General features: G+C 41.4%; 2 protein-coding genes across 2 annotated transcripts; one reads left to right on the top strand and one right to left on the bottom strand.

Annotated features, from left to right (window-relative positions):
• Positions 1–324: 324 nt before the first annotated feature.
• LOC310928841 (regulator of G-protein signaling 14-like) lies at positions 325–10,013 on the bottom strand (the record flags this gene model as incomplete). The annotated part of the gene is made up of 15 exons (XM_083891492.1): positions 325–626; positions 1,804–1,903; positions 2,150–2,202; positions 2,843–2,924; positions 3,208–3,334; positions 4,585–4,658; positions 4,879–5,103; positions 5,715–5,815; positions 5,944–6,025; positions 6,122–6,292; positions 6,379–6,522; positions 7,056–7,148; positions 7,274–7,425; positions 7,572–7,593; positions 9,969–10,013. 15 exons carry the CDS (start codon positions 10,011–10,013, stop codon positions 325–327), a joined length of 1,773 nt encoding a protein of 590 aa, XP_083747618.1.
• A 6,797-nt stretch (positions 10,014–16,810) lies between these two features.
• Positions 16,811–20,339, top strand: arl3l1 (ADP ribosylation factor like GTPase 3, like 1; the record flags this gene model as incomplete). The annotated part of the gene is made up of 6 exons (XM_083891194.1): positions 16,811–16,828; positions 17,698–17,841; positions 18,773–18,889; positions 19,829–19,879; positions 19,968–20,153; positions 20,292–20,339. The coding sequence occupies 6 exons, from the start codon at positions 16,811–16,813 to the stop codon at positions 20,337–20,339; spliced, it is 564 nt and encodes a 187-aa protein (XP_083747320.1).
• Positions 20,340–22,472: the final 2,133 nt, after the last annotated feature.

Genomic DNA, 22,472 nt, shown 5'->3' with positions numbered 1-22,472 from the left:
TGGGCGCATTAAACAATTCATAGCAAACATTTCCTGCATGGGTGTGTAGTGTTTTCAAATGACACTAAAAATGCTTGCCATGAGTTCTTTTCTTCTTTCCAATTTGCCTCAGAAGGCCAATGATCAGCAGCAGAGATGGTGGCAAACTGCTGGATTAGAGCTTATTAGTAAACAACTGTTTTTTTGTTTCATTAATTTTCTTTTCTTTAAAAGTGCTTAACAATTTTGGACTAAAATTAGTTTTCCATCAGTCATTTCACACGATCGGCGGCATCACGCCAAAATGTTCTCACATCTTCGTCCATCCAAACCAATCAGAGTCTTTCAAACCGACGTTTCCCTTACGTCTTTAGGTTCCGATTCGGCAGAGCCGGAGTTTCCCTCGGCTCCACCGGCTACACCGGCTACACTCGGAGACGATGACGTCTTATCCCCTGAATCCTCCGTGGATTCTGTGGAGGAAGAGCAGTTTAAACCGGGCTCTGCATGCTCTGCATCCTCTGCATCCTGGTCCTGGTCTGAAGACTTCTGCAGGAACAGAGGAACCTCCAGCTGCTCTTTTGTCAAAAGGCCTCGCTGGTCGTCCACCCTGTAGCACTGCGCTTTCGTCAGCATGTCCAGAAACCCTGACATGGACAACAGATCATGTTAATGCTGGCATTTATTTCTAAACATCAATCATCTGGATCCCTGCTGAGACTATGGAAGCAAAGCTCACCACTTGAGCAATAAAGCTTTAAAAATGTAGAATCTATCTCAAAAGGCTCCTGTCCTTGCTTGACGCCATAGGGTTGGATGGTATATATTGCTGTAATATTGATGTATATTTCTCAGAGATGCAGATGATAAACCTGATGCATTACCTTAAATAAAGTAATATTTTGTAGGAATTGCAGTTTATTTCCAGTTTCAGGGTGTCATTGTTATTCCAAGACTGTTTGTTCTTCATCATGGCAGATTATAATCGACAGTAAAACCAAGGAGAGGTTTACACCATTCTTGATTAATCTTGTCTGTTTTTTTGTTTGTTTGTTTTAAAGGCAATGAAGATCATTCAAGGATATGTCAGCAATAGCACATCACAATGCCCTGTAACCAATTCTTAGGTTAAAGGTGCATTATGTAATAAATCTAAATCAACTGGCCATAAAATCCTCCTGATATGTCAAAGAGACTTAGGAATAATGTTCATATAACAAACTGAACTCACCAACAACAACAGTACAGCCAAAATATTTGATAAAAAAAAAAAAAAATTTGCAAACTGCAAATCATGTTTATGTTTTGAAATCATGTTTTGGTATGTGGCGCCACCTACGGCCATCTACCAATCATTGCAGTCAGTAGAGTCTCAGCTGCCGAGCAACCATGGGTTGCCAGTTACGTCAGAAAACGAAACCTAAAAGACCTCGGTATTTTGAATTTGAATGTAGTAACCGTTTTTGGCCACATTCTTACATATGGCACCTTTAAGTAACCTGTGCCACAAGATAAAGTTGATGAATGAATGTAAGAAAACATGATCATTTGATGATTTTAGGGAGAATCTTTTGATCGTCTTCCTATTTTCAATTTGTTCCATCTCTTTGGAAACCACTCAATTTATATTTGCAATCCCATCTACAGAATGTCAAGACTGCTTTGTCAAAACTGTCCACAGCAAAACTATGAGCCCAAATGAAGAAACTCTTCAGAGATTTTACCGTATTGGGCAAAAAACCCCTGTATTCACCTCACTCACACACACTATATAAATTTTACCATTCTGCCCAACTCTTCTAAATGACTCCTAACGTCTCCTACCATCCATGTCGCGGTTCTTACTGGGCTTGGGCTGAGTCTTGGCTCGGTCGCTCTGCGGCGATGAACTGGCCTCCACACCACCTCCACTCGCTCCTCCAGTCTATGAGCAAAAACAGATTTCAGCATCGTCAACACATGAAACAATGATTCATAGCTTTCAAATCACAGTGATGGCATGAACTAGAGAAAGAAAACTTGATCCAACTGCGGTCTTTAGTTTTTGTCCATTCTAAGTGTGAATCTAAAGCACTCAAATATTATTCCTTGTTTACACATAACCTCAGATTTTAAATAATTACATTTACTATTCTCCTTTTAATAATAAGACTAAAGAACACCGTCTCACCTGTGCACCTACAGCAGAACCACAGCCTCTGGACACATAGGTCTGGTCTTTTCCTGTCCAAAGTACACACAGAATTGTTCATCTGCAGAACTCAGCTTCCCCATTGTGATACATACTGACATCAGCCAGATATAATATTCTTTACAAGAAACGGACTAGCATTCCTGGGATACAGTTACTAATTATACCTCCCTCTTCTCAAATGCAGAGAGCAGAGATGAGGCGAGGATCACTCATTCAACGTGAACTTAATTCTCGGGAACCAAGGTGAGTGAACTTGAAGTGACAGAGGACTCAACAAACCAAATGTGCTCTGACATTTCAACCCATGGAGAAGAATGGAAGAGATAGCGAGACAAACACACACACACACACACACACACACACACACTAAAGAAGTCAGAGTAAGGAAAGAGGAACATGCACACACTAACACAGGAAAAACCAGGGCAGTGAAGAGGAATTACTTTCTCAATTGCTGTCATCTAAGAGAGCATAGAGGACAACTTTGACATCAAACACATCAGTTTAAGGGAAAAGGACACAGGCTGAATTCAGAGGAGGTCACACAAAGCACACAGGGAACAGAGAGGTACCATGGATTCTTGGGGTTCTTCTGGGTGACCGCATTAAGATTAAATGATGCAAACATGACACTGGTTCTGGTTCATAAAGTGTGTGCTGAATATTAACCTTTGGATCTGTCGAGTCGTAGCGTCTTGTTGGCTAATCTGAACACGGTGCTGCTCATGTTTACAGGCTCATCACTTCCAACCTTAAAAAACAAAACAGATCATGTAGGACACAGAGAAAACCCATTTAAACATGACTAAAATGATGTCACCTGATCCTGTATTCTAATGTTAAACATATTACACAGTTCCCTTTTCAGTAATCACACATTTTAAATATTAACTCGCACACTCATGTTGCCTAGCAACAGCCCCGCAGACAGGACATATTTATGTTGGTGTGTGACATTTCAATTACAGAGGGCAACAATCATTTAATCTACTACGTACAGTACATACATTGCGGTCTCATTCGAATGCTCTCACCATGGTGACCACAGCCTCTTGTGGCCTGAGGTTGTGCTTCTGCATCACTATAGACAGAGCGTCATGCAGCGTCTTGCTAGACTTCACCATGATTCCCACCGTCTTACCGGTGAAGACGATCTCCAGACTGACAAACAAATGGACAAGAAGTCGAGTCAAGTGGAGCAACAGTATAGGCAACAACATTATCAAAGGTCTGATCTGGAAGATTTCGTGACAGCTGATGGTGAGACTCCGCCGCGAGACTCCCCCTCTCTTTCTCACAGTGAGGATGTCATTTTATATTAAGCTTACTTCCTCCTAAAAACACAAACCACACGCTCTGGCTGGTTTGTCCACTGCTGCTGTGGAAGCACAAGATGGTGGCCTCCAGAAAGCAAGGACTTTGCCTAAAGTACATATGAAAGAGGCTTATTTTCAAGTTATGAAAACTTAACCATTCTTATTTTAACCCTCTTATGAGCATCACTGGATTTTTATTGGTTTTATGAATTAATTATGAGTGCTTCTGCCACTTAAAGGTGCATTATAAATAATAATAAATCTAAAGCAACTGGCCATAAAATCCTCTTAATGTCACAGAGACTCAGGAATAATATTCATATAACAAACTGAACTCACCAACAAAAAAAATATTTTGCAGACTGCAAATCATGTTTATGTTTTGAAATCATGTTTTGGCATGTGGCGCCACCTACCGCCGTCTACCAATCATTGCAGTCAGTAGAGTCTCAGCTGCAAGTTACGTTAGAAAACAAAACCTTAAAGACCTCGGTATTTTGAATTTGAATGTAGTCGTTTTTGGCCACATTCTTACATATGGCACCTTTAATGCTCCGTTTTCCAAGATAACTTTTGCTTTCGATATCTGGCAGTTTAGCCGTTTAGGAATCCCGTCTGTGATTGGACGGTCGTTTCCGCGGAAGTACATGGGCGCAAAGCTCTATTTCGGTTTCTATCCGTCCATCGTCTACAGCTTTATCCTCCACATGAGGGTTGTTTGAGGTGCTGTGCCAATCTCAGCGGACATAGGGCGTAAGTTTTTTGAATTTTCTAGATATCACAAACGGTCTAGGACTTACGGTAATGAGGAGTATGTTGCACACTCCTGCTTTAATGTCACATAGTCACAGTGACAAGTCTTACCCAGTGATATCCGGGCAGGAAATATAAATATGACTAAATGTGTCAACTAGTCTAATTACACATGGAGACTAAAATGACTCCTGCCCACAGAGCCTGTCACTCCTTGTGTTCACACCAGGACTTCCCTCTAACACCATGGTGAGACGTGACATGTTGTTGCGGGTATCAAAGCTGTGAAAGAGAAGAGGAAAAAGAAAAAAAAAGGAAGCAAAGGAAACACGATTGACTCACGCAAACATCACCCTGAGCTCGAGAGAGACCTGCTGATCCCGAAGCACAGAGCAGTCCTGGTCCAGCGATAAAGGCTGTGGAGAGAACAACGCTGCATCAGACAAGAGAGAAATCACAGCTTCAACTAGAGTTCTTAATAATAGGTCTCAAAGATTCAGATATTTAAAAAGCCTGAGTGTGAAATGAGGCCTTGAGAGCCTGAGAGGATGTTGGAACAGGAAGTCAACTTTGCATCGCAGCGCTGTGCAGCAGATATTTTTGAAGTGCTTCTTAAATCTAAAGCCAGGCGCTCACTCTCACCTTGTCTTTCCCATGAAGATAAATGATCACATCCTTGAGTGGGAAGCCTCTCTTCTCACACAGGCTGGCCAGCATCTCTTTGATGGGTTGGCCATTACGTGTCGGGGCCAGGGAGGCACTGCCATCTGGAAGGTAGACGCAGCAATAGCCTCCTTCCACCTCTATACGACTCCCAGCTCCACTTCCCTGATCTGGAGACTGGACATTTGATTTGCCATTCTACATCACATACGGAGGAGAAAGGGACTCTTCTGTCATTTTTAAGCAAAGAAAGTTTCCCTCCAGAACTGCACTTCATTTTAAGCTATTTATTCACACATATCAGGGGTCTGCAACCTCTTTGGCTCTTCAGCACCTCTGCAGTGGCTCCTAGTAGCTTTGGAGCCACTGTGAACATCATGTGCAGAATGGTTTTGTTAGGGGAAAATGATATAAGTGAAGCCATTCCCGACACTTAAATGCAGTAATGTGTACATGAAGAAGTACACATTTGGAGTTCTGTCCATCTTTGGATCCACATATACCCATTTATCCCAGGCAGGTTTTTTTTCCAAGCATGAAGTATATACTATCCAAATATTTCTTCATTTATTTCAAAGTCTTATTAATGTTTGCTTGATAAGAAATTGTGTATAAACGCAATGAAATTTCATAAATGCAACAAACTACCGTCCATTTAGATCTGTATAAAAACCCTATATACATGTCATTATCTCCACATTCATTTGATTCGGGTGCAGAGGGACATAAAAAATGTCTCTTCATCCTAAAGGTTGCAGACCCCTGGTCTACATCAACATGCTCTGCTGCTTTCTCACTAATGCACTTACGTCAGTCTGCCTGTAGAGGGAACCAAGCTCCACGCTGCTGGTCGACTTGAGCGACATATGGGCCTCTTTATGGAAGTTTGCACCCTGGATGACGGATGTATCTATTGTAATTGGTGGGAAAGAAAAGAAAAGCTGAAAGAGTCAGAGTGAATTGAAGTCACAGCATGTACTGTATATCAAGGCATAAGACAGAAGCTCACACTCTGCCATGTGACAGGAAATACTGTACCTCCCCAGGATCCCCTTTTCTGTCTCTGTTTCTCTGAGGCATTCTTGTCGCCTGGTAAACTGTTCGAGTCTGTTTTTTTATTCTGTTTCAGACAGTGAGGAAACACAAGTCAAAAGGAAAAATTAAAAACAAATCATCCCCTCCCTCCCTTCCCTGTCCCTCGGGCCATTTTCTGTACGTCAGTGTATACCTTTGTGTTTGTAGCCACATCCTCCCAGGATCCCACGCGAGTCTTGTCACTGGAGAGCTGAGGAAGAAGTTTTCCTTCTACGCTCGCCAACGTGCACCTCTGGTAAAGAGGGGAGCGCACAAAGCGCCTGTAGCTATCCATCTTCATCAGCTTAAATATCTGAAGCAAAGACAGAGAGACGGTGGTACAAACAAACAAAGACTGCCGACACACGTACGTAAGGTGGCAGAAGAGACTACACCGACCTGAGCTTGAGCCTTGTTGAACATGTCAGGTGAGGGCTGCTCCAGGTCCTTCTCCTCTGTCTTGGCAGTGTCATCGATGTTGACCGAGTAGGGAGCGCTGTCAGACAGGTAGGTGTTGTAAATGGAGCGAGCGACTCTTTTCAGCTGGAAGAGCGACAGTTTCTTCAGAACAGATCATCCACTCAATGGGTTATCACTTAAAACTTAAAAAACTGGGGGTCTGTGAGTTATGTTTTCCATTTTAGGGGACTTCCTGTGCAAAGAATCAAAATCAGTCCTTTCTATACATCCATACTGCAGAGCATGCAATTAGTAATTCACTAAAGAGCTTAAGGTTTTATCCAGAAAACTGAGAAATTACAAAGAATGTTCATGTTTTAAGTTCATCAGATGGCCCCTGGTTACAAGAGATGAGTGTAAATAAAGAAAACATTTCCAAACATCAACAGCAGATCTAACAATCGTCACTTTAAAGAGAGAATCAAACATTGAAGATGAAAATCTATTATAACAATATGCATCCATGTTCCCTCACTGCAAAAAAAAACAAACACAATAATCTAATTCTTGGTTACAATAAAGGAAAAGGAACAAGGATTTATGAATGCAGAGTGAAATACACAGCAGTATGATGAAACACAATTTACCACATAAGAGAGGAAAAAGCGCCATCATACCTCCTCCATGCAGGTGGGTGAGATCTTCCTGAACTTTTCACAAGCTTGCCAGAATAAAATGTTCTCTGCGCTCACTTCAGACATCAAGAAGGACTGTGGAGACACATTTACTCTGCATCAACACACATGCTAGAGAGAGCTTCTTAGAGAAAAAAAATCTGCAATTTTGAAATGATTGAAAATTCCCAGCATAACACCAGTGTGTGTGTGCGACTCACCGTAAAGTAACGGACCCCAGAAGGGTCCTCCAGCAGCTTCTCAAATGACACGGCCCAGCTCAGCACACTGTTGGCGGGGCTGGCCTCTCCGCCCGGAGTCCCTGGAAGACTGCAGCTGCTGCCTCCACAGCCCCGTGCAGACATGTTCAGTTCTACAACACATCCAGAAAACGAACACACCCAGTTATCAGCACAAAGAAGCATGACCAAGAACAAGGCCAAATCAGATATTTCCAGCTGTCGTGCATAGACACGTTGAGGTTGTAGAAACGTGTGCACGTTGACTGCTCATGCTTACCTCCATCTGAAACTGCCTGGCTCTGTGGAGACAGACGGAGAGAGAGATAAGGCAGGGGGACTTTTACAACAACACTTCGACTAAAACTGAAGAAAACACGTGAAAAGATGGCACACACTGCACCGATGAGATTACTGGACAAATTCAATAACTTGCCTTTAAGCAAAATAGTCACTTGCCTTGACAGAAATCATCAAAACAAAGTCTAAGATGGTGCAATCAATGACTGAGCTCCACTGCAGAAGCAAAAGATGTTTCAATAATCGATGAATCAAAGCACACGAAAGAGACATAAACTTAGAGGCAGAGATTCAAAGCATTGACGCACGCATACATCGAGGAAGTCAAATGTGAACAGCAGCTGCATGTTGTTTTATTTCTCCCTTTACAGTGCAATCAGCCAAGGCACAGGAAGTGGTTGTGACACTGATGACAACAGCTCTCATTCATTTTTCAGAGCTCACAAAATTTTCAGCTTGTTAAAAAAAAAAGCGCTTTCTCTTTCAATTCAAAACAACTTAACCACGAAAAACATGTGAGCCACCTCTGTTTAAACTTTACGCATCTGTAGAATGCTGTTGAGAACAAAAACAATTGGACAAAATTGCCTTTTTGAAGCTATTCTATGATTAAAACGAATCATCAAACCAGTCATTTTCGTCCTAGTGTTAATATGTGAGCATGTAAAATCTAAAAAGTAGAGGCCCGTCTGAAAACTGGATCACATGTAAGTGACCAAGTGAAAATGATGCTCATAAGCAAGAGCAGCTCCTGCTCCTTCAATAGGTACATAACCGTACCATGCTGTTTTTATGTCTGTTCTGTAAACATTGTCATTCAGATTGCAATGATGTGACTGAAAGTTGGTCTTAACCTCGTTGACAGCTTGCTTATGTAGAACTCACTCATTTTGACATGAAACAGAACAAACACAGGTTTGACCAGTGACCTTAACTAGGAATCCACACCACTTTTAAGAGAGACAGGATCGTGCTTTTGTTCCAGTGCAAGGTTATAGTCTTTTGAGCTGCTGTCTCGATCTTTATCACACTAAAACAGATTTGAATTCGGAGAAGTCTCCTTTAGCGATTCAGCTCTAAACTGCAGCCAAATCAAGGTTTTCACAGAAATCTTGACCTCATGTGTGGAAAAACCCCAAGTCATAATCAACTGCTGAGTCAATCAGAAAGGTAATGTTTTTTTTTAACAAGTTTAAAAGTAACACTTCTTTAACTCCTGTCTTAAAGCAACACTGCGCGTGTTCTGCTTTTACCTGAAAGCAATGGCTTAGACCAGGGCTGTCAAACTCATTTTCACTGAGGGCCACATCAGCATAATGGTTACCCTCAAAGGGCCAGATGTAACTGTCATACGGAATAAATGTAACCAAAGATAATGTAAAATAAAGGTAGCTACTCCGTAACATACTGATAAATGACTTTCTGTATTTCACTCGTTGCATGACGCATATACAATGATGCACTGCGATCTAGTGGCGGTGCAGGAAATGCAGTATATGGTCAACGCACGCCTTAAAGCAGCATAGACCTATTTTAACACAGATTTTTAAGACCAATTAATCACTCACGGGCCCACATCTGGCCCCCGGGCCTTGAGTTTGACACATGTGGCTTAGATACTGCACATGGACCTCTGTACTTGTACCATGCAAGTTCACTGAGCGGGTAAACACGGTGAGAAGAGTGGAACTTTGGTAATCAGAGACTCAAACTACCAGAATCAGGCCCGACAAATTTAAAAAAAGGGGAGTAGTGAACTGAGGGGAGTAAAAAAGACAGAAGTCATTGCGTCATGTTTGCTACAGTGACACTACAGCCAGCCAAAGTGTTGCCCAACGACTACACTGAAACACCCTACTCAGGAGAAGTGGAGCCAGACATTTTTTTATTTTATTTTTTTCATCGAATGCATAAATATGTGCAAAGTTTAAGAATTGTCAGTGTGTACAAAAAGACTGTAACTGCTCTTTTTAAAATTTGACCATATAAGGTTGATAGCTGCAGCCTCACTGACTCCACCCCTTCACTTTTTGATCTACTGTTCAATTTCCATCTCAATCATTGTTCTTCTCGTGCACCTTTTGTTGATATTCATGACATTAGGATGTTTGCACATGCTCTGAAGGAGAGACGAGATACTGCAGCACTGGTGAGTAGAGGATGAGCAGTGAACCACAATAATTCTGCACCGTTGTACTGTCTGGATAGCATCTTTCCATATGTTTATATGGTAAAAGGTGATTGTGAAACACTTTTCTGTTCTTTACAAGGCCTACAATATTAAAATTACAACATGTAAGGGCTGATCAAACGTCATCAAACAAACTACTGCATCCAAACAACTAAAACTAAACCATTAAGACTGTTTCCAACTCACCATGTGTCCAACAGGGATCGCTAGAGCTTTGCAGTTCTTTGCCATGATGGCCCCAACACCAGATTACAAGCTGGACTCCAGCAGAAGCGACGTGTTTCACTGTCAGAGGACACAATGAAGTGCTCCACCCAAACATGATGCACACTTCTTATACACACACACTCTGATCTCAAGAGCTCACCACTTGTTCTCCCTGTCACATCCTGTCTGTCAGGGAAGTCTTTGCCGAGCAACAAGCCACCAAAGAGGAAGTATGGTTACTATGATCAAACTGTTCTCGGCCTACGTCTTGAGAAACACTGTGATGTGGGGAACGCAAGACGAGACGCATGCACATCGTTGGGCTTTTGATGTAGAGTTTGGTTATTTGATGCAGCCTCACACCGTTGGATAATCTCAGGCAGGAAAATGCACAGCTGCTCTTCTGCATCCGAGACGTTATTTAAACGTGCCACAGTTTTCATTTTGGACACAATGAAGTTATTTCCATTTTACATGTCTCAAGGTATTTTAAAATACATGTTTACACTGGTCATAATCATTCAAAAATAATTTAAAAAAAACAATTTTATTAATATAGATTGCACAACTTCCTCTTCAACTATTAATATATATATATATATATATATATATATATATATATATATATATATATATATATATAGAAAACGCCCTCAGTTAGCTTGTGAGAAATGCTCGTCATACCTTCTCATGCACCATGATGCCATTGGCTATGGAGCTCCACTTGTCATATTTCCTGTTTTGTTTCAGTGCTACAACTTTTGCCAGGCGGCAGAACCTTTGATAAAGTCTTCTGACAGTGACCATCCTCGAGAAGCAAAAGCACACGGCGAGTCCAGACAAGCCAGAGCTGGAGAAAAGAAAAGGCCTCTCAGGCCAGAGTAAAGCTCTTTTGATCTTACCTGACTGCCTTCAGTGTGGCTGACCCAGGTGAGGCAGGACATGTTGATTAAAGGTGCACACTCCCCCCCCCCCCCCAGGAACAGCTGCAGTTTTGTCAGTTGGCTGTCAAGTATCGTCAACAGTCCTGCCTACTTTTACCAGGATATCAAAGCTTTTATGCAAAGAGGCTCCAGGGAGCGGAAAAGGCCACAATGAGCACAGCCTCGCTTTCTAAAATATAAGAAGAAGGTGAAGCAACCAAGAAAAACTTTATTTCTGTCACACAATTTATCCCGGGTGTACGTGCAAAATGTTCTGAAGCAGCAAAATGGATGAATTGCTGTATAACTGTCCATCTGCACAAGGAATAAATATAAACAAAAATGTCTGTTTTAGTGTCTGTGGTGACATCCCCATGCACATGACACATTTTACTGAAGAAGCACACTGTTCATGCTTGATTCCACACAACAAAAATCAGATTTTTCAAAATATGTGTGTAAAAAAAAAAAGCCACAACCAAAAGCAGTAACGTAATTAAGACATTTAAGAAACTAGAAAAGAACTCGGAGATCGCAGACCTCCGCCAAGGCAGCTCAGCCCCCCACAAAATAGCCATAAAAATAGTGATAGCATCTACGGATCACGCCCAAAATGTAATCACTTGTTCCTGGTCCCATTGCGGACATTTCCTGAAAATGAATATTATGAGTTACAATATGTTGGTCACTAACAGACAGACAGACAAACAAACTCCAGCAAAGGCATATACCTCCTTTGTGGGGGTCAATAATGTTAAAAGTCCAGGTCCAGATTTATGTTCTCATCTCATCCAATATCCAGTCAGTGTTCGTGAAGGTGAGATACAGCTCATCATTTATTTATTTCTTTTTATTTCTGCTTTGTTTTGAAATGTGTTGAATGTGTTGTGTTTTATTGATGCAGCCGTGTCAAAGAAAATGTTCTGTCACTGATTGGAACAGACAATAAAGTCTATCTGTCTATCTATCATCTATCTATTCTGGGAATTCGGCATCTGAGCTGACCCTCAAAGTCAGATCACATTATTGGAAGTTGTATAAATTGAGGGAGAAGATGGCTGACGAGCAGCACTCTCTGCTGGACACTTGAGGAACAGATATTGTGAGAAATAGTCCATTAAAGCCACATTTCTGCTCTTTATATTCAGTCAGTGAGACACAGTGTAAAAACAGAACATTTTGAGTAAAGTAAAGCACACTCCTACACTTCAGGATCTCTCTCTGTGTGTCCACGCAGCAACACGTCGCAAATAGCAAACCGCAGCCTAACATACAATAGTGGTATTGTTTGTGCATATATGAACATCCAGGAAAAGAAAGCTCGATTTGCATCAGTATCAGTGTTTATGATCAATGCTGCCCTGTCTATTCCACTGCGTTGACTGTTTGTTCTGGCAAAGCAGAGCAGCTCCATCATTCAGAGACAACACCAGCACAGGTAACATAGAAATAAATAAATAATAAATTCAGCACGGTGATATAAAGTTATATAGTGTCCTCGTATGTGACGTTAAACTAATTTGTGTAAATGCTGTGAGCTTTTTTATTGTTCTACACACAGGCCTACTGTACACAATTCGGTTTATGATGTTTCAGTATCTTTTGCTTGGCCATCTCTTCACAGGTAAGGGACCTGTATGTGTGTTTGTCAGTAAAGACAGTACATGCCTTACCTACGTTTCCTCTGTTATTTCCAGTTGGTGTTGAATCGACCTGTGTTTCTGTCCACTGTCTGAGATGTAGCCCCAAACAAGGTAAAATTAAATGAATAAACAAAAATAAATACCTGCTCCTATATTTGCATCTGGAGGCTAATGTTGCTCAGACATTGTCTCAAGAGACAAGATGCCAAAGGAAAATGTCATTGATTGTTTTTGAATTCCTTCACATCTCTGTTTTCCCCTATAGAATCTTGTCCGAGCTGCCAAAACATGTCGTGCATTGTTGGTCGGTGTCGTCTCATTTCTTTTACTCAAATAGAAATGCATTTATATAAATTATATAGAACACAATATTAACATTATTGACTGTGACGGGGGTAGAAGGGTTAGAGATCAAATATAAATGTGTTCTCATGTTCTCAGACAAATACATGCACTGTTTTTTATCTTAAAATTATCTTTTTTTTACTTTATATTGTTTATCATGTAATTTTAACTTTTTTCTCCATGATTTTTGAGTGTCTGTTATTTTCAATTACTATACCATATATTCTTCTTTCTACTGCAAATTTCTTATTGTTTTTAACAATAAATAAAATTACATTTAAAATCATGTACACAGCACACGTTCAACAGTTTGGCGTCACCTATACAATTGTTTGTGTTTTCCATTAAAACTCACACTATTATTCATCAAAACAAAGTTGCAAAATGAATAGAAAATATAGTCAAGACTAATTTTGCCCTTCAAACTTTGCTTTCATCAAAGAACCAGCAAAACGGTTTTCAGCTGTGCTAACATCATTGCACAAGGGTTTTCAAGGGTTTTCTAATCATCCAATAGCCTTCTAATGCATTTAGCAAACACAATGTACCATTAGAACACTGGAAATGGGCCTCTATACACCTATGTACATATTCCATTAAAACCAGACGTTTGCAGCTAGAATAGTCATTTACCACATTAACAATGTATAGAGTGTATTTCTGATTCATTTAATGTTATATTCATTGAAAAAAAGTGCCTTTCCTTCAAAAATAAAGACATTTCTAAGTGACCCCAAACTTTTGAACGGTAGCGTATATGATAGGTATTATCGTATGCTTCCTTTGATTGTGTCATTTGATGCTTTGTTGTGAATGTAAAAGCTGCCAGTGCCTGTATTCATTCCTTTCCTTTACTTGATTCTGCTCTCTTTATACATGCAGATTATGCAAATATTTCATCCAAATGCAAAAAAGGTAACCTTCAGAAAACCCCCAACTTCTGAGTGAATACATAAAAATATCACGGTTGATTTCCCTTCGTGAAAAAATATTTCTCCTGCCCCTCAGACTTCCAGATATCCGTCAAAAGCAGTCCACTTGAAGTAAAGGAGGGTGATGACGTCACGCTCACGTGCGACCACAACCATCACAATTTGAGCTTGACCTTTGGGTGGATGAAGGAGGGCGTGAAACTGCAAGGAAATACAAGCAAGCTGCTGCTGAAAAAAGTGCTCACATCTGACAAAGGCGCGTACTCGTGCTGCGTGAACAGCTCCTGTGGCAGTTACAAGTCTCCACCACACTATGTCAATGTAAACAGTAAGTAAACATCTCCCTGTTTATATCACACACCCACAAAAGACCCTCGTGTTTATAAAAAGCTAAAATATTCAATAGATTTGTACACCCCCCCCCCCCCCCCCCCACTGACCCATAATAGCACTGTGTCACTGCCTGTGTCTGTGTGTCCTCATCTAGACGACAGTATTTACCTGCTGGTGATCTGTGGTGTTGCAGCTGCCGCTCTGATTCTGGTCATGAGTCTGATCATGAAGTTCAAGCTGAAAAGAGAAAACGGTAGGAGTTCGAGAATGGAAAAAAGAAGTTTGTGATCATCTGTCCTCTCTCAGATTTATCTTTTCACATGCATAATGATATGATGTGATTTACTGAATAATATATGGGTTAAAATTAGTTATTTTTGAAAATGCAAATGATTAATCATTACTGTAACCTTCCATTTGACATATTGATTAAATATAACGTGCAGCCACATGGCACGGATCTGTGCTGCAGGTGCACCCATGGTAATTTGCAGTGGGAATGATAGACAACTCCTTATATGGACATCCTGGGGGTGTTTATAGATTGCATATTCAGGTGTGTTTTTTTCACCTTGTTATGTGTTGTTGAGTTAAGTTATGATTCATTTTATGTTGCATTTTTAGTCACGATATAAAGTAGCAATAATTGTGCAGAAGTCACAAAATTAGACCGTTTTTTTTCTATTCTTGTTGTTCATAAAAACGAGCCAAGTCAAATTATGAGTACTTTTTGCTCAGGTGTGTTTATAAAAATGGTCCAAATTTAAAAATAAATGTTTCATCAGATTGCAGAGGTTGTGCTGAAAAAAGGATCTAAGACACTGTATATTACACATCCATCCATTATCTACCGCTTTTCCTCCACCAGAGGGTCACGGGGGGTGCTGTGCCTATCTCAGCAGACATTGGGCGATAGGCGGGGTACATCCTGGACAGTTCGCCAGTCCATCACAGGGCCACATATAGAGACAAACAACCATTCACTCACACACTCACACCTACGGTCAATTAAGAGTGACCAATTCACCTAATCCCCATATCGCATGTTTTTGGACTGTGGGAGGAAGCCGGAGAACCCGGAGAAAACCCACGCACACACGGGGAGAACATGCAAACTCCTTGCAGAAAGGCCCTTGTTCCGAAGTTGTTCCAAACGGGGCTCAAACCCAGGACCCCGGGTCTTCTTGCTGCAAAGGCAAGAGTGCTAACCACTACACCAACCGTGGGCCCCTATATTACACATATATACACATATTCTTCTGGCCTTATACTGTACATTTTATTATAGTTATGGGGAAAAGGCAGTCTAAATGCTCTGTGTCCATAGGGTTAAAGGTTAAAACAACTAGTAAGGCCCTTTTTGAATATAATAATTAATTCCATTGCAAAAAGAAAAAAAAAAAGGATTCCCCTATATTTTTGGAAATGAAACTTCATGATGATCTCAATGCTACTAATGTCTGGACATTTATGAAGGCAGGGTGGCTGAACTGCACCACTCAGAGAACTAAGAGGCACGTAAAACCTGTAAAACATGAACTTTGTGCAGGGCAGTGCTGCTGAGAGGATTTACTTCTGTTTAGTTATCAAGTGTGACAATTGCCTCCTCCTGTTGTGTTTCTTTCTGCAGCAAAACACAGAGAAAGGATGGAGCAGAGGGCTCAGGGGCCCAGTTCCAACGCCGCGTCCTAAACGAGTCCTAAATGAGGATATCACATTCCAGATGAATTAATCTGATGAATATTGAAATAAAATGACATTAATCCCTTGCCCGCTCTCTCTCTCCCTCTCTGTGTGTGTGAGTGTGTGTGCATGGCTTACGAGCTTATACAGGGACCACTTCCAGACCAGTGTAACACAGCACTTCTCTTAACCACACCCATTAACCAGAAAGCCTGCTCAATAGAGGAAAAGAGCCTGGAAATGTTTTAATCCAGACACAGGACAGACTTGTTCAAACTAATCCTAGAGTGAATGCTCCACTCACAGGCGTGCAAAAGATACAGAGCAGCTGTAGTGGCTGACATGTAATGGAGATATGGGATGTTAATGCTTGATGTGGGCTTTAAACGTTGATTAAACCTCAACAAGGTGATCTAATCTTTTGAAGTGTGTGGGAGCATTAATATCAACATACTGCTGCTTTGTTTCTATACAATAACAACATTTTCCTCGTACACATATGGCAAAATGTCTTTTTCCTCCACAAGGTATAGTGTTGAGTGTGTGTCCCATAGCAGGTGGCTAAGGGATAATCCAGGTAAAGCCACTGCAAAGTTGAGATGGAGGGATGGACAGAGGAATGGGGGAGGGTGGATGGGGTGGCCTTTGCATGGACAGGGCTAATTCTGGCTTCCTAATCCCAGTCCCATCCACCCCTCCTCCTCCTCCTCTTCCTCCTCCTTCCTGCCCACAAACTCCACAGCAATATTAAGAAGCCATCCAGGTAGACATTACTATCAGAGACACATATAGCACTTAACCCACCCTGGTTTACTGAGGAGGAAGCAGAAAAGGAAGGAGGCAGCAGATACATTTTCTGTAAAGGAGACCTGGGCCACCTGGATAGCTGAGACACCTGTTTGAGCTTGACTGGAGAATGTAGCTGCAGCCCCCTATAGTCAACACGCAGGAAACAGGCCACCATGGGAGAAGCTCAAAAGGTAAGTGCCCTGATTCTTGAGCGGCAAGACTTTGTGGAACCGAATGTGTGACGCTTTGGTATTCGTTTGATTCAAAAGAAGAGGTGGACGTCTGGGTCGTGTCAGTGACTCCTGTGGTGTGAACCACCAAGTCATCAAATATCTTTATGTGGATTTAGCCATGATGACTGACAAACCAAACCTTGAATGGCCTTTGACATACTGTTGATCACACTGTAGTGTCCATTGCCCTAAGTTAATCATTTAAAGCCACAGTGTGACTTGCTTCAGACTAATTCAAAAATAAGCAGGGCAACATTATATCAACAGAGTTCTGATTAACTTTCCTACATAAAGCACTCGATTCGTTAATGCAGAGTAAGGGTGGCTGCACTGAGTTCCAAAAATCAGGCCTGCAGATTGGCTGTGGGTGGAGAAAGATGGTGCAGCCATATGTGAAGTCAGCTGTGCTGTAGGTGGAGCTGTGACCTCAAAACTGAAAAGAGATCAGTGGGATGATTTTTGTACATTTTCAGGTATAAAGTGTGTCATGAAGCTTTAGTCATTTTGTTTACCTCCAGACATTATGTGAAACGGTGCCGCACCCCTGTGGAAATGTCAAGATATGCTGACATTTCCTCGGCATACATAAGTTAAGAATTCTGAACTGAAAGAATAGTTTTGCAAATATCGAAATGTGCTATAAATGTCTCTGATGATGGTTCGAGGGTACAGTCAGCGTTCAGTTAACCTCTGTATGTTTTTGGTCTGTGGGAGGATGCCCGGATTCAAACCGGTGACCTTCTTGCAGTGAGGTAACAGTGTTACCCACTAGCCCCCTTGTGACCTGCTTCACGTTTCCCTCCCCCACACCTTCCCTGTCCTCGCAGGGCTTACTCTCTGTCATTGAGAAACTGAAGGGAACCACAGAGCAGGAGGTCAGGATCGTGCTCCTGGGGCTGGACAACGCCGGCAAGACCACCTTGCTCAAGAGCCTCGCCTCTGAGGATGTGAACACTATCACACCAACGCAGGTGAGGGGGTGTTGCCAACTCGTGCTCTCACACTCACACAGTGTGTACAGCGACATTAAGGAAGGTCACACGGCTGGCAGACGATGTCAAATGACACCTTAGTGAACATGATGCTATGTTTTTTATTGAATTTTACATAAACAAGGTGCAGAAATATTCCCTCTATGAGCCACAGTCCTATTATTCAATAGATATTTAGATATTGTTATGTCGCCGTGACCCAGAGTTTAAAAAAAAGGCAGTGGAATTGTGTCTAATCTTGTGAGAGTGATGGGGTTCAGATCTGTTTTTCTGAAAAGCATTTTACTCTGATTGGTATTACAGTACAAATGCTTTGGCTTCTGATCAGTAAACAAAATAAAATAATGATGGGAGGTCGGATCATCCTCTTACACTTGATTTTAAATAACCTATGTGTTTATCTAGCCTCTAATATGATTTTCTAACAGCTTAGCATGACTCTGAAAAGACAAGACATAGAGCAAGGTCCTGGATGAGTGTGACATGGAGACGTGCAGTCCAGTCACCACTAAGCTAAATCAGACTTGACACAAAAACACACCTTGCACTTGATCCTTCCACTCTTATCCTCAGACTCACATGGCCGCAGGATAAAGTTGTTATACAACCTCAACAACTGTAACAGAAAGGAACAGCGTTATGAAAACCAGCCACAGATTAAGTCAGTGACCATTCGCTTATAAATGCACTTATAAAGACCATATGTTGCTCCTGCTGGTGACATGCAGTGACAATGAAATGAAGAGCAAGTGAACCGTGACTAATATATACACACCTGCATGTTCTGCTCCGTTGCCTGTTGATGAATTCCTGAATTCCAAAACTCTTTGGCCGGGGCCCTCCAGATGCTGTTGAACTGAAGGCAGTGATGTGCAGCATTGTGACCGCAGCTTTGTGTTGTCCACTTCAGGGCTTCAACATCAAGAGCGTCGCCTCTCACGGCATGAAACTCAACGTCTGGGACATCGGAGGGCAGAGGAAGATCAGGCCTTTCTGGAAAAAGTACTTGGACAACACAGACCTGTTGGTGAGCGTCCACTGTGTCTATTGTTTAACAGCTCCATAAAACAAGAGCTAATCCATAATGTTTATTATTCAGGACAACTGGCACAGGAATGCACAATTTGGGCAACTCTATTTGTCTCTTTAAGCAGTGACTTAATTATGTTTTATTACTTAAAGGTGCGTGACGTAATAAATCTTAAACAACTGGTCGTAAGAATCCTCCTAATATGTCACAGAGACTCAGGAATATTATTCATATAACATACTGAACTCACCAAGAACCAAAAACATTTGTGGACTGCAAATCGTGTTTATTTTTTGAAATCATGTTTTGGCATGTGGCGCCTACCAATCATTACAGTCAGTAGAGTCTCAGCTGCCAAGCAACCATGGGTTGCCAGTTACGTCTGTGCTACAATGGCGGAGAAAACAAGACTCAAAGACCTCGGTATTTTGAATTTGAGTGTAGTAACCATTTTTGGCCACATTCTTACATATGGCGCCTTTAATTTCATCCTTTTAATAACAAAATGCACCCTAGTGACTTCATATTAAAAGCATCATTTAATGAGATCTCTTTTACAATTGTAAGTTTAAAGGTGCATTATGTAATAAATCTAAAGCAACTGGCCGTAAAATCCTCCTAATATGTCACAGAGACTCAGGAATAATGTTCATATAACAAACTGAACTCACCAACAACAACAGTACAGACAAAATATTTGCATTAATAAAAATATTTTGCAAACTGCAAATCATGTTTATGTTTTGAAATCATGTTTTGGCATGTGGCGCCACCTACCGCCGTCTACCAATCATTGCAGTCAGTAAAGTCTCAGCTGCCGAGCAACCACGGGTTGTCAGTTACGTCAAAAAACGTAAACCTAAAAGACCTCGGTGTTTTGAACATTCTTACATATGGCACCTGTATACTTTGACTGTTTCCTATTTGCTTTTTCAGATTTATGTTATCGACAGTGCAGACAAGAAGAGGTTTGAAGAGACAGGACTGGTGAGCGTTCTATCCACAGTCAAGAGACCGCATGGTGTTGAAGTAATTGTTATATGTACCTCAATAAAAGATGTGTGTACGGTTGCAGGAGCTGTCGGAGCTCACTGATGAGGAGACCCTAAAGGGTGTTCCAGTGCTCGTCTTTGCCAACAAGCAGGATCTGGCCACAGCATCACCAGCCAGTGAGATCGCCGAGGGACTCAATCTACATACGTACCGGGACCGTGAGTGGCAGATTCAGGCCTGCTCGGCTGTGTCTGGGGAGGGCGTTCAGGTCAGACCTCGCTTGAATAAAAAAAACGTTCTCCGCCTTCGTAACTTAACGTACATACGCTGAGAATCAGTCTGTGTTTAAAGCAGCAACGTTTTGTGCTGAAACTGAAACTGATCGTGAGCCTGATTTGTTCCACAGGATGGCATGAACTGGATTTGCAACAACATCGTAAACAAGAAGAAGTGAAGCAGTAACCACGCTGACCAGAGCCTAAATGAGAAGCAGCATCTCATCCTGCTCTTCTCATAGAGCCCACTGTTTTTACAATTTGTGTCGTTTTTATGAACATTTTGCAAATGTAGCTCATTTAAATGTAATGTTTTAGCACCAGTATAGCTGAATTAAGGGTTCATCATTGTTCCGCCCCTTAAAAAAATATGTCTATGTGTGGTGAGTCTGTGTGCTTTAGCCATGTAGAGGTGCTTGGGTTTGGTCATTTTCATAGACAGCAGTCCAGTGTGAGTGTCAAGTATGTGTTTGGAGGTTTTTGTCATTAAAAATAATCATTAAAGGTGCATTATGTAATAAATCTAAAGCAACTGGCCATGAAATCCTCCTAATATGTCACAGAGACTCAGGAATAATATTCATATAACAAACTGAACTCACCAACAACAACAGTACAGACAAAATATTTGCATTAAAAAAAAATATTTTGCAGACTGCAAATCATGTTTATGTTTTGAAATCATGTTTTGGCATGTGGCGCCACCTACCGCCGTCTAACAATCATTGCAGTCAGTAGAGTCTCAGCTGCCGAGCGACCACGGGTTGCCAGTTACGTTAGAAAACAAAACCTAAAAGACCTCGGTATTTTGAATTTGAACGTAGTAACCGTTTTTGGCCACATTCTTACATATGGCGCCTTTAAATAAAATGTGTTTCCTATTTTTTTAAACTTTTGTCACTGACTACAAACATGCACGCGATGCTATTCATGCACAAGCAACAGGACCGGACACATTAAGGGTCAAGAAAAAATGTTTTAAATTGAGTTTGTGAATGTCAACATTTCCCTGAGAGACACAGGGAACAATAACACGCTGATCCACTGCTGCTCAGCTGTCATTCAGCTTTACTTCCACACCGTGATGACAAGGTATGACATTGTACAGTGAGAGAACAAAGCAAGAATTAATTTCCTGCAGTCACATGGCACAACAAAATACCAAATCTTCAAGGCCCTGTAGAACAGGGTAGGAAATTACAAGCACACATTCTAACAGAATTTACATATGACACCATCAATCTGTTCTGAGATCACACGATGAAATGTTCTTCAAATCTGTGATTTAGTAAGAAACTCACCTGGGCTTAAAGGCCTATACATCTCTGTTGGCTTTTCTTTACGTATTTGTCCTTTTAGGCTGACCTGAGACGTTATATGTGCCGCGTCCTCGCTTCGGCCATTTTGACTCTACTCAGCTGCAGCTGGATCTAATTGGTCTTTTGTGTCTATTGTCTGGAGCTGGGCTGGAACTAACCATGTGAAAGTCTTCTGTAATCACTTCAGCTGCCAGACTTTCTTCTCTGCCTTCCTGTACATTCAAATTATAAATCAGTTAATGTGTTTTTACTTCCGTCTTATAGCATTTTTTTTTTAGTGGGGGGAGTGTTAACAAAATGGCTGAGTATCATTAGAAGAAATAAATCATCTCCATGGTGACTTAAATTTGGATCACGTCCTGACACTTTTTTTTTTTCAGGCGTGGACAGTTGAGGCAGCACAGCAGGGGTGTGGAACCAATTATAACTCACACTAAAGGATCATTATGGCTGTTTAAAAGGGAGGCAGGAGCTGGGCTGCTGATGAGATGGGTTTGTATTTTGCCATGTTTTGTTCAGTGTTGTTTCATTTACCAACAGGTGGCACCATTGGGGAGCCTGATCAGAAGTCGGTGCTGTGTGGAGGCTCTCCTCTATACATAGAAGTGATACAGCACACTGTAATTTCATTAATTTTAATTGTAGCTTACCGTCTCTGAGGACTTAAATGTAATTTGATTTGGTTTTATTTATTGATCGATTTTGTCCCCATCATCTCTGATTGACTCGTGCACCTCTGTCTGCTTAAAATCTCCATGTATCTCCATTTGTATCCTTAAAAAAATGCATTCTTGAGGTGATGTGATGTCACTTTGATACAAGAGGCCCCTCAGCAATGTTGCCATGGCAACTCTCCCTGTTATTCGTGGTCCACAAACCGCTTTCATTCAGTCCAGCCCTCCCTCTCTGTTCCTCCATTTCTTTCATTTTCCCAAGCTCTGCTCATCAAAAGACAACAAAAAAACACATCCAAGGTAAGAACAAATGACACTA

This window comes from Microchirus variegatus (genome assembly GCF_963457635.1).
Source record: "Microchirus variegatus genome assembly, chromosome: 6".
Classification (NCBI taxonomy): domain Eukaryota; kingdom Metazoa; phylum Chordata; class Actinopteri; order Pleuronectiformes; family Soleidae; genus Microchirus; species Microchirus variegatus.
Note: the sequence above shows the minus strand (reverse complement) of the source record. Positions and strands in the feature narration are given on the sequence as shown.